Raw genomic sequence first — 10743 nt, forward strand, 5'->3', positions numbered from 1 at the left:
ACAATTATATAAATGGTCAAAGCATGTCGAAAGGCAAAGTCAAAGTGCTTCTCAATAAATTTCGGATTGAAACTCTAAATACTACTGTGCTTATTCTCAATTATTCTCTTAAAAATAAGACTCCTTTTGAAGCATGGCATATTACAAGGAACCAATTCTAAGCCAATTTAATTAAGGTTTTTGGATTTATTTATGCTCTTGTTCGAAACAGAGGACCTCCCCACTCCTTCAATTCAATTCATTTACAGAAGAGCAAAGAGCATGCTAGTCTTAGAAGTCAGCGGTAGAGCATCGTTCATAACTTTTCAATATGCTCGAGTAGAGTAATCTTATTAATTGATCGATATGGATGAGTCTCATCTTCATATCAAATTCGCACAGTTTCATTACGCGATGAGTGCTGCGTAGAAGAGCTGGTTCCAAGTATCCGGAAGCCCCGCCACACACCAGTGACTGCAGTCGTTAGAGAAATTGGCGCCATTGTACTTGGAAGAATGAGCATCCTTCCTCAGCTGAGAGAGATAACTAATGTCCAACAACTTCACCTGCTTCGCCTTCACCTTCAGCAACTCGTTCACTATGACCTGTTGCGGAATCGAACCTCCGGTGAAGCTCGACGGACTCGTTGGCTCAGTTTGTCCGGCGCAAGTCCTCCCTGGTTCTCCCCACTCTGATCCACTGGTCGATATAGATCATATATATATCAATTGCATTAAAAATGCTCGATCGATGATGCTAATTAAAAAATTAAGCTATTCATACTTGTAATGGCTAGGAGAGAGGCCTGTGAAGAAGAGGCGTTTGGTAGCAGGATCGACTGCCGAGTCGACCCAGTTGGCCCAGGTTTGCATTGCATGGGAGAAGGCCTCAGTCCTGTCCATGTCTTTCACTATCTGTTGCCCATCTTGAATGTAATCCCATCTGTTTGCATCAACGTACTACGAACGTCAACTGAGCCTCTATTTAATTTTCCAAATTATTCTCAGAATTTCTTTTATTGTTTAGCGATCAAAGCACTCACGATTGAGAGGCCCCCTTGGTATACCACCAATGACCGGTGTTGAAGACGAGGAAGTCAGCCGTGAGCCAAACGGCGCCACTGCTCATGGAGTTCAGTTTTAGCACGCGCCCCATCTCCTCTCTTACTATGTCGACCAAGTAGTGAGACAAGAAATAGACCACCGTCGCATTGTATTCCTATAGGGTTGTGTTTATATTCGTTTAATATACATAAGATTAATTAAATCATAATATTCATAAATAATTCTCGTGAATCATGTTCATTAATAAAATTATTATCAATATATTAAATAAATAAATAAAAACTTTAAAAATAAATAAATATATTTAAATTATCAAATTCAATAATTAATTAAATAAGTAAAAATTTTAAACAATAAACAAGTTTAAATTGAGAGTTTGATGACATCTAAATTAACTAAGTTCAAGTTAAACTTGAATTGAAACCCGACACCATAACCAAACGTAAACTAATAAAAATAAATAAATCAAGTAAAATTCAAATAAATTTTTTTAACAGCTTAATTTATTTTAGGACGCTTAGGAAGAATCTATATAAATTAATCAATCACTACCTGAAATGTCGCCGTGTAGGTACCATCGCTACCTCTGGTGTAGTTGTACACGGCGTTGGGCACCGCCGCATGCACCATGCACAGCAACGATATGTACTGATTCAGCGTCAGAGAGTCACCGACGAGCATCACTTTCTTCCCTGCCCATCTCCTCAACAGATTCTCACCGTCAAACCTATATTTATATATACATATATACATACATCATCGACGATATATCAGGAATATTATTACTTTTATTCGCGCTGAGAATTAAAGAGAGAGATTTGGATTAATGGTGATGAATGGCTGACTTCGGGAGATCGCAGTCGGCCGGTTGCCACCGGAACTTGAGGTAGTCGTGGTCGGGTCGGCCGTAGCGCTGGCAGTCGAACTCCCGGCGAATGAAGGGGCAACTCGCCGAGTCGTAGAGCGGGTAGGAATCGTCGCGAACCCAGCTGCCATTGTAGATGTCGCACTGTTGGGCCGAGACGGCCCAAAAAGAACACGATAACGCCGCCAGGACTGTGATCGCCGCAGTCATCGCCATGGCTCTGAGTCCCGTCGACGAAGATGATATGCAGGTTATGGGATGATTTTGGAAGAGGGAGGGAGAGGATTATAAAAAGGGAGATATGGAGGGCTTGTTTCGGAAAAGTCTTAATTGTTTTTAAATATCTTTCCATATTTTCGAATTTACACGCCACAAAAAAAACCGATAAATTTTTAACTTGCGGAATCGACATCAATTAATCAATTATATGTTTATATATAGATTAATTTATCCGAACTGAGTCCTGCTTTAGCAATTTCAAATCAATTTGATTTCGTGTAATGACTCAATTTGATATTAAATGTGCATTGATTTTTTATAGATAATAAGTGTCCAAATTTAGAGCTACTAAAAAAACTAAAATAATAATAATAATAATAATAATAATAATACACTGCCAAAATGGGGCAAAAAGGGCAAGAAATCCTTCTCCTCAAAGTTTTGTCCCAAGCCCAAATTTGCGGTTCAATTGAAACCATCGCATCCAGCACGAGGTGCATGACGTCACCTACGTGACACTTTCGGAAACAAATTATTATTTCTATTTACAATAAAAGGAAAGAAAAGTTTATTTTTTTTTTAATTTAAAAAATAAAGAAAAGGTGTTTGGTGTGAAATAATTGCGGCAGCTTTTGTAAAGAAGGGAATTAAAAGCATCAAGTCATCCAATCGATTCCACATATAATTATTATTGTTTACTTTAACCACTCACTCATATCGCCTTTTCAAGTTGCTCATATTTTACTTACTTGTTTGGACAATTTTGGATCTAAATTCTATATCTATTTTATTTGGATGGTAATTCAGAAAATGATATTTAGAAATACACAAATTTAGTAATAAAATAATAAATAATCTCACCATATGAGATGAGATATGCATTCAGGTCACAAACAACTTCTGAAATGAAATGGTTCTACTGTATTACTAATAAGTTTTGTGGCATGTTATTCAAATATAAATACTAATTGGAATGTGTGTTTTATGAGGATGCTAATTGAGCCCTGCAATTAAATATGATTGAATTAGTACACAAAGGAATTTCTTTTTTTTATATATATTAACAAAACAAATACTAAATGTAGAAATTTCTGTCTTTAATGACATTTAAAATTGCAATAAAATAATAGAAAATTGGACGTTTTGGGGGTGTAGTTATTCGCGGTGCGATGACCGGTTATGCGGCGTCGCTACTTAGCTGGCGAGCTTCGCTTCCACTTAAATGGGCTTAGTTGGCAAGCTACCGGTCACATGGCCAGCTGCGACGATCACGGGCCGCTTAATTTTACTAAAATACCCATCGACTTTTCCTAAACGGCTTGCATATTTTCCTTTTTCTTTTCTTTTTAGGATCGATATTATAAAGAGGATATTTTCGGCATGTCATAGTGTGTGGCGATCGCATTAAGCTAACGGCGAATGAATCAATAATGAGTGGTCACCGGAGGTGAACTTACCTTCGACTTGGGTTACTGCTTCTTCTCCTACTTCTTTGCGACGAGTAGAGAGACAAGCGACGGGGATTTCTCGTGATGCATCAGGTGGAGTGAGTCGGGGACATTAAAGAGGTAAGAAGGAGAGTTGTTCTTCTTTTTTCGTCGTTTAGATCTCGAGATCTTGCTCTCATTTCTTCCATTTGATTCTTTCCTTTGCATCACTGAATTCCCATCTTCACATTTAATTCTTTGTTTTCACGAAAAGCTGGGAAAATTTGACCTTTTCCTGTTCTTCCATGTCTTCGTCCACTTATCCCCTTTCATCTCCCCAGATCCAAACGTCCCTGCTGCCTTCTCCTCTCGGCACCGACCAGGCCGCCGCCTTGTAGTATCATCTTATCTGCAAAAGTTGCAATCTTTGGGTCTCTCTGGAAGAGAATTGTAGCGAAAATGTCCGACCACGTCGGCGCCTCCGTCGTCGGCACTCAGAAGCTGCAGTCATTGGACTCCATTTCGGACCGATTCCACTCAGCTCTAAGCATGGAGGCTAACAAGCCAGATTTCAAGGACTTCCCCGTCCTTAGCTCCCATGCTTCGTACCACCCGACGCGTCCCACAGCCAGCGGCAACACTACGAGCAGTAGCAGCAGCTCTGGCTCCTCTATCTCGGTGTCGGGGAAGCCCTCGCCTCTCGCAGACTCAAAAAAATCCGATCTTAGCCTAGATGGCAGACGTTCTCACTCCGGTGAGCTCGTCTTAGGGCCCAATGACCCAATTCCTGGTGCCACGAATACCAAGAGTTCCAAGCCCGGGCACCGTCGTTCCGGCTCTGTTCCACTTATCTACTCCGGTGGAAGCTTCTCACCTAGCTTCAGCACCGGTTTTGGATCCAGTACTTCCTCCGCGAGCTCTCCGATCGCTAATATCCTACCAGCAGGGAACATATACCCATCTGGGAAGATTGGCAAGACGACTACGATGAACCGGAGTGGGGCGAGGACCGACACTCTAGGGTCTGGAATTGGGAATTATGGCCATGGGAATATAGTGAGGGGTGGTACCAGTGCTGCGAGCAGTGGGAAGCCGATGGAAGCGGCAGTTTGCAATGGCGTGGATCCGGCAGTGAGAAGGGCGATGATAAGCAGTGATCCTGAGGAGGTCAAATGCGTGGGCAATGAACAGTATCGCAAAGGGAACTTTGCAGAGGCTTTGAAACTCTATGATCGGGCAATTGCATTGTGCCCGGATAGCGCAGTCAGCCGGAGCAACCGTGCTGCAGCGCTGACGGGCCTCCGGAGGTTAGGGGAGGCTGTAAAGGAGTGTGAAGAGGCATTGGTTTTGGATCCTGCATTCGGGCGGGCACACCAGAGGCTGGCAACGTTGCTTATAAGGTTTGAACACTTTAAAAATGTTTCATTCTTTCCAATACAAGTTTGCAAATTGATTGCTACTAATCCATAGTGTTATGATGAGATATTGGTATTTGCTGAATTGTAGATGATTAATTTCTTTGGAGCTATTCACCCATTATTGTTATTAACTATGACTAGTAATTTGTTTATGAATGCTTCTATTACATAATAGTAGTTATCATTGAAGAACTATTTCAATTTTATCGAATTCTATTCTGATTAATGAGGTTGCATCTTTTTTTTATGCTAGAGTTGTCTTATGATTTTTGGGCTGTTTATATTTGTTTTCAGAGTTGCAACATCAATCCCTGGTCCGTACTGCAATTGTCTTGGTTGATCACAATTCTGAATTGCAAAAGAGATCATTTTGTAGAATTGTCAGCATTGAACAGCTTCAAACAAATTACTACCCATATATTTGTCTTACATTCTTCTGTTTTAACTCACAATATTGGTAGATAGCCTTGGAGTGTCATTAATTGCAGTCATTAAACCATATCCTTGTGTTGCTCAATAAGAAAAGAAAAAAAAACATTGTTATTGCCATATATGAATGTTGCTGCCTGATGCACTTATGATTAATTGAATTCCAGACATACAGTCAACTGTCTTTTTGTTTACCATGATTAGTAGATTACACTGCAACAAATGTTGTTATCAGAAATAGAGAATTGCACTTGAACTTCGTTATCATGTTATATGAACTCAAGAACTTGAGAAGAAAAAGAACTTGCAGTGTTTTTGTGCTCATTTTCTTTTAGCTTTTAAATTTCATTATTCTTTCTTTTGACTCATCCTGATAAATGATGTGCCATCCAGATTTCTAGTAACTATGATGAGTAAATCTTTAATGATAGCAAGTAGCTTCAGATAAATTAGGCTTGAGAGATACTGGAATATGCATTCTTCTAAATAAACTGCTTATTTTGGTCGACAGCTTAGGACAAGTTGAGAACGCTAGGAAACATCTCTTGTTGGCTGGCCCACAGTCTGATCCTGTTGAATTTAGGAAGCTTCAAGCAGTGGAAAGGCATTTGGACATGTGTGCAGAGGCCCGGAAGGTTGGAGATTGGAAGAGTGCACTTAAGGAGAGTGATGCTGCCTTCACTGAAGGAGCAAATGCTTCTTCATTGGTAAATTCATACTAGCACTTAATTTCATTAGTTTGGATGTCTTGTTAATTATTATAAAAGAATACAATAATGTATTCTTATAACACCCACAATTGCAGGTAATGGCTTCAAAAGCTGAAGCACATCTTCGACTTCATCAACTTGAGGAAGCTGATATGGTCATATCCAATGTATTCAAACTTGATAGTGTATATTCACCATCCTCAAATACTAAGTTTTTTGGTATGCTGGCAAATTCATATTTGTATGTCGTCAGTGCCCAAGTGGACATGGCTCGAGGAAGGTGAACTCAAAGTGTTATACTGAATATCAAGGTAGTTTCCAATATTTTTATGTTCATTGAAATGTGTAATGAATAATTTTCAGGTTTGAAAATGCCATTACTGCTGCTCAAAAAGCAAGGCAGGTTGATCCCAGAAACGTGGAGATATATACATTATTGAACAACACGAGAGCTGTATCTCGAGCACGAACATTAGGCAATGAACTCTTTAACTCGGGAAAATTTGCGGAAGCGAGCTTAGCTTATGGGGAAGGACTCAAGTATGACCCTGCAAACCCTGTTCTTTACTGCAACCGAGCTGCTTGCCGTTCCAAACTTGGACAATGGGAAAAGGCTGTTGAGGATTGCAACAAAGTTCTCAGTATTCAAGCCAACTACACAAAAGCCCTTCTTAGACGGGCTGCCTCTTATTCAGAGGTGATATGATTCCCTTCTATTTATATCCTGATGTCGAACAATATATTATATGACCTCCAAGTCCTATTGAAGTTTTTGTCTTTCTTTGTGGTGGTTAGCTTGAGAGATGGAGTGAAGCTGTTAGAGACTATGAGGCTCTCAGGGAGCAGCTTCCTGGTGATATTGAGGTTGCAGAAGCCCTTTTTCATGCTCAAGTCGGGCTAAAAACCTCTCGAGGGGAGGAAATCTCAAATATGAAATTTGGCGGGGAGGTTGAGGAAATTATAGGATTTGAGCATTTCCAGCAAGCCATCAGTTTGCCTGGTGAGATCATACTTCCATCTACTACTTTATTAAACTTTCTGCCATTTCTTGTACTCGAGTTCTATTATTAACTTGGCATATCTTAAGAGCCATCTCGAGGAGAACTGCTAGGCTGCTTTTGATTTCCTCATGGATGCAGTAATAGAGTTGGAAAGAAAGTTATAACCTCAGCCATATATATAAAATGTTTCGAGCTTTTTGCTCCCTCTTCCTCTTAAGCTATCGCATGAATCTCTTCCTCCTAAAATTTGAACTTCAAACTTCATATTAATTCTTTATTGGCTTCTCTATGTTTCGTCACACTCACTGATTGTATTGACACAAAACTGAATCTGTTTAGGAGTTTCTGTCGTCTACTTCATGGTGGGGCTCAACCACAACTGCAACCAGATCACCCCATTCGTCGATACATTGTGTAGAAGATTTCCGTATGTAAACTTTCTGAAGGTAACCAACCAGTTTTACCTTCAACTTCTCTGGGTGCACACTCGATTTTTGGCTACATAAATAAACTTGTGCTCGGTCTTAGGTTGATGCGAGCACAGTGCCGGTCATTGTCAAGGCTGAGAACGTGAGGACTTTCCCTACGTTCAAGATCTACAAGAGCGGCACAAAAGTGAAGGAGATGATCTGCCCCAGTCACCAGGTATTGGAGTACTCCGTAAGGCAGTACAGTTCATAGCTGACGAAGCAAATTGCTTCCCAAACACGATGAGAAGTCTCAGAAAGTGCCGACATCAATCAATCATGTTGGAACAGCATGCGAGAGAGAAGCAAACATGAATAGGCTGCAGCAAGAATCCAATCATTTTCTGTCCTTTTTTTTTTTTCTTTTCTTTGTCCATACTATGTTATTCGTTCCTCATTTCCATTAATATTTTTTCCCCTCGCCGAGGTTGCAATTCAACATTTACCAAAACATTTTTTTTTGTTTCTATTTCATTCAACATATACTGAGACTTTGATGATGTGCAGTACCGCTGGGCAGAGAGTGTAGAGTTAATTGAATAGGAGAAGGAACAGATTCCCATTAAGGCATTAACTATGTGATTAGCTCTTCTTTGTGTAGTTTATATATAGAGACACTTTAATTACAAACCGAGCAAATAAAAAGACTAAAAGTGGGATGCGATACACGTCGCAAAGTGGCGTTGCCTTTTGAGTGCTTGCGAGTTGCAATTCCTGAAGCAGTTAAAACTTCAATGAATTTTGATCTTGTGAAATCCAAATCTATATAACATTTTTTAAAAAAAAAAAATATTTTGCAAATTCAAATATTCTAATAAATTTCCTTAAATTCTATTATATATATATTAATGATTATACCTCCCGCAGTTGGCTCATTGAAGACAGGAAGTGACTAGTGAAGTGGTAAGTGGCTCATGGTCTCCCCATATTTTTCCTTGAAAAAATATATATAAAAAACCATTCAATTCCTTTTTATTAGATTCGCATTCTCATGAAATAAAATCTTGCAAGGTCAATGAGAATATGAGAATAATAATTATCCAGTACCACAACCTCCCCTCTTCCTTTCCCTTTCCCTGCAAAACCTAAAAAAAATATTAAAAATTATATTTTTGTAAAACAAAATATGCAATATATTAAATCATACCGCCATTTAATATTTTTTTTAAAAAAAAGATACCCCTCTATTATTCTGTTAGTGTCAAAATGCCCTGACATTTTTTCGTCCTTCTATTAATAAAAATAGATGAGCATGAAAGTGGAAAGGCATTTTGTAAATAATGAAAATTTAAGGAGATTCTAGCTTTATTTTAAAAAAAAATTAAAAGTGAATTAAGAATTTATATTTATTTATACCTTTGATGCAGAAGAAGTGAGGGAAATGGAGGCAGATGATTTCGGCCCGACAAGGCCCACATTGTAAACCATGCTGCAATTGGGCTCAAAAAGCCCATAATTTCGTTCGGATGTTGGGCCGGGCTTCATGTCCTCGTTGAAGAGGGCGAAGAGGTACACCTCCAACCTCTGCTCCGGCCGCAGCGGCGTCCCCTCCCCCCTCATCTGCTGGCCGAGCAGGTTCCTGTTGTACGCCCTCGCGTTCTCCACAGTCGCGCCGACCTCGTCGGCGTCACCCTTCGACGGCCACCCCGTCTCCGAGACCCGCACGTCCACCCCGCCGCATCCCATTCGCGCCGCCGCCATCGCCACGGCGTCCACCTGCGCGTACAGCATGTTGTCGTAGCGTAGACCAGTGTAGGGGTCGACCGTGCCGGCGTTGGGGTTGGCCAGCACGTAGTCCAACGACACTGCCGCCGGGTCGTCCTTGTAGGCGAAGTACGGGTAGGCGTTGACCCAAAACGGCGCCCCCGTCGCCTCCAGGAACTGCAGGAACGGCAGCATTAGCCCGGATAGCTCCGGTTTGAACGCGCCCATCGACGGAGGGTACGAGGTGGCGAGCACCGCGAGGGAGTTCGCGGTCGAGACGTGGATGGAGGCGTCGAGACCGAGCTCGGCGAGGGCGGCGTGGAGGGCGAGCATGGCGGGGACGAGGTTGGACATCAGAGCCGGGTCGTCGCCGGTGAATACCTCGTTTCCGACTGCGATGCCGGTGATTCTGGTGGTGGGTACGAAGGGGCGCACGTTGGTGGTCAGCCACTGGAGAGCCTGCCGCGGGTCGGCGAGCAGCGCGACGGCGTCGTTGGGGACGGTGACGATGAGCTCGATGCCAGTGCCGACGAAGGCGGCGAGGACGCGGGGGTTCGCGTCGTAAATCCTAATTTTGCTGATCCTGAGCGAGGTAAGCAGGGCGCGGACTTGCTCCGGCGAGGGGAGGTTGTCGGCGACTTGGCCGTAGTTGATGCCGAGAGCCGAGCAAAGCTGTAAATGGGAAAAATCTGCACCAAGACACAAACTTTCTTGATCCATCGATATCAAGATCAGATTTTGAGAGAAATGGAGGTAGAGTGATGCGAACCTGAACACAAAAGATTGAACAGAAGGAGCATTATAATTATCTTCGAGTTGAGCTGGAAACTGAAGACGGCCATGGAGACAGAAAGGGAAGAAAAGGGAGAGGACGAAGAAGAAGAGGCGGGCTTAAAAGAGAGTAAGATCGGGACTAATCCGTTTCCAATTCCTTTCTTTGCTTGCATCATGAGATTTCAGAAGAGAGTAATCGATTGAGCTCGAGGATTCGCTCAGCGTTGCCTTGCCTTGCCTTGCACAAGTTGATCGAAGAGGGTTTTATATGGAATCTAATTGGGGGTTTTTCATTAGTGCTGGACTTGTGTAGGGCTACTTTTTAGTATCTTTACAACGACGCCATATTGTGTCCTGTCTTGTTCTTGGCAGAATAAGATTTGGCCCCCGCCCTGATTACTTTGCAACAAAGAAATCAGGAAAAACATTGATCTTGAGGTTTCTTCGTCGAGATGAACATTACATGGCCTCCAAGACAAGAATACTGTTTCCCTACTTTTTCACCATTTCATGTTTTATCATCTTAATCCTCTGAAATTATTTCATTAGTTTTGGATTGTCATACGTTTTGAGTATATATACCTGAGCTCCTTTTCACAGTTTGACGTGCAACTGGACTGGGTCGAAACTCGACATGCCGGCGGCGAGAGCAGCTTTGTCAAATTAACGATAGATCAGCATGGTCA

At 41.7% G+C, this 10743-nt stretch overlaps 3 protein-coding genes across 9 annotated transcripts; 1 reads left to right on the forward strand and 2 right to left on the reverse strand.

Moving 5' to 3' along the window:
- Positions 1-386: 386 nt before the first annotated feature.
- LOC122013910 (protein trichome birefringence-like 38) lies at positions 387-2124 on the reverse strand. The gene is made up of 5 exons (XM_042570124.1): positions 1889-2124; positions 1596-1770; positions 1022-1197; positions 763-921; positions 387-678 (listed from the first exon to the last, which is right to left on the reverse strand). Exons 1-5 carry the CDS (start codon positions 2122-2124, stop codon positions 387-389), a joined length of 1038 nt encoding a protein of 345 aa, XP_042426058.1.
- Positions 2125-3542: 1418 nt separating this feature from the next.
- LOC122014591 (inactive TPR repeat-containing thioredoxin TTL3-like) lies at positions 3543-8018 on the forward strand. Its single transcript, XM_042570878.1, has 8 exons — positions 3543-3695; positions 3896-4954; positions 5913-6108; positions 6207-6391; positions 6475-6808; positions 6907-7111; positions 7452-7558; positions 7641-8018. The coding sequence occupies exons 2-8, from the start codon at positions 4014-4016 to the stop codon at positions 7791-7793; spliced, it is 2121 nt and encodes a 706-aa protein (XP_042426812.1). The 5' UTR covers positions 3543-3695; positions 3896-4013; the 3' UTR covers positions 7794-8018.
- Positions 8019-8133: 115 nt separating this feature from the next.
- LOC122014593 (glucan endo-1,3-beta-glucosidase 11-like) lies at positions 8134-10702 on the reverse strand. Of its 7 annotated transcripts, none has more exons than XM_042570886.1 (5): positions 10053-10701; positions 8936-9972; positions 8633-8655; positions 8438-8513; positions 8134-8293 (listed from the first exon to the last, which is right to left on the reverse strand). In XM_042570886.1, exons 1-4 carry the CDS (start codon positions 10231-10233, stop codon positions 8492-8494), a joined length of 1263 nt encoding a protein of 420 aa, XP_042426820.1. In that variant the 5' UTR covers positions 10234-10701; the 3' UTR covers positions 8134-8293; positions 8438-8491. The 7 variants fall into 7 exon arrangements, with proteins under 7 accessions (XP_042426820.1, XP_042426819.1, XP_042426818.1 ...); XM_042570885.1 differs by having other exon boundaries at positions 8627-8655; XM_042570884.1 differs by having other exon boundaries at positions 8633-8664.
- Between the last annotated feature and the right edge of the window lie 41 nt (positions 10703-10743).

Source organism: Zingiber officinale, chromosome 8B (assembly GCF_018446385.1).
Source record: "Zingiber officinale cultivar Zhangliang chromosome 8B, Zo_v1.1, whole genome shotgun sequence".
Taxonomy (NCBI): Eukaryota; Viridiplantae; Streptophyta; class Magnoliopsida; order Zingiberales; family Zingiberaceae; genus Zingiber; species Zingiber officinale.

Excerpts from the sequence above, each read along its gene's own strand:
- LOC122014593 (XM_042570880.1), bottom strand. The coding sequence starts at position 10,233 with ATGATGCAAGCAAAGAAAGGAATTGGAAACGGATTAGTCCCGATCTTA. Across the intron at positions 9,973-10,052 it reads GTTCAATCTTTTGTGTTCAG|ATTTTTCCCATTTACAGCTT; the intron begins GTTCGCATCACT and ends GTCTTGGTGCAG. Across the intron at positions 8,665-8,935 it reads TCACTTCTTCTGCATCAAAG|GTTTTGCAGGGAAAGGGAAA; the intron begins GTATAAATAAAT and ends TATTTTTTTTAG.
- LOC122013910 (XM_042570124.1), bottom strand. The coding sequence starts at position 2,124 with ATGGCGATGACTGCGGCGATCACAGTCCTGGCGGCGTTATCGTGTTCT. Across the intron at positions 1,771-1,888 it reads GCCGACTGCGATCTCCCGAA|GTTTGACGGTGAGAATCTGT; the intron begins GTCAGCCATTCA and ends ATATAAATATAG. Across the intron at positions 922-1,021 it reads ACCAAGGGGGCCTCTCAATC|ATGGGATTACATTCAAGATG; the intron begins GTGAGTGCTTTG and ends TGATGCAAACAG.
- LOC122014591 (XM_042570878.1), top strand. The coding sequence starts at position 4,014 with ATGTCCGACCACGTCGGCGCCTCCGTCGTCGGCACTCAGAAGCTGCAG. Across the intron at positions 6,809-6,906 it reads GGGCTGCCTCTTATTCAGAG|CTTGAGAGATGGAGTGAAGC; the intron begins GTGATATGATTC and ends TGTGGTGGTTAG. Across the intron at positions 7,559-7,640 it reads CGTATGTAAACTTTCTGAAG|GTTGATGCGAGCACAGTGCC; the intron begins GTAACCAACCAG and ends GCTCGGTCTTAG.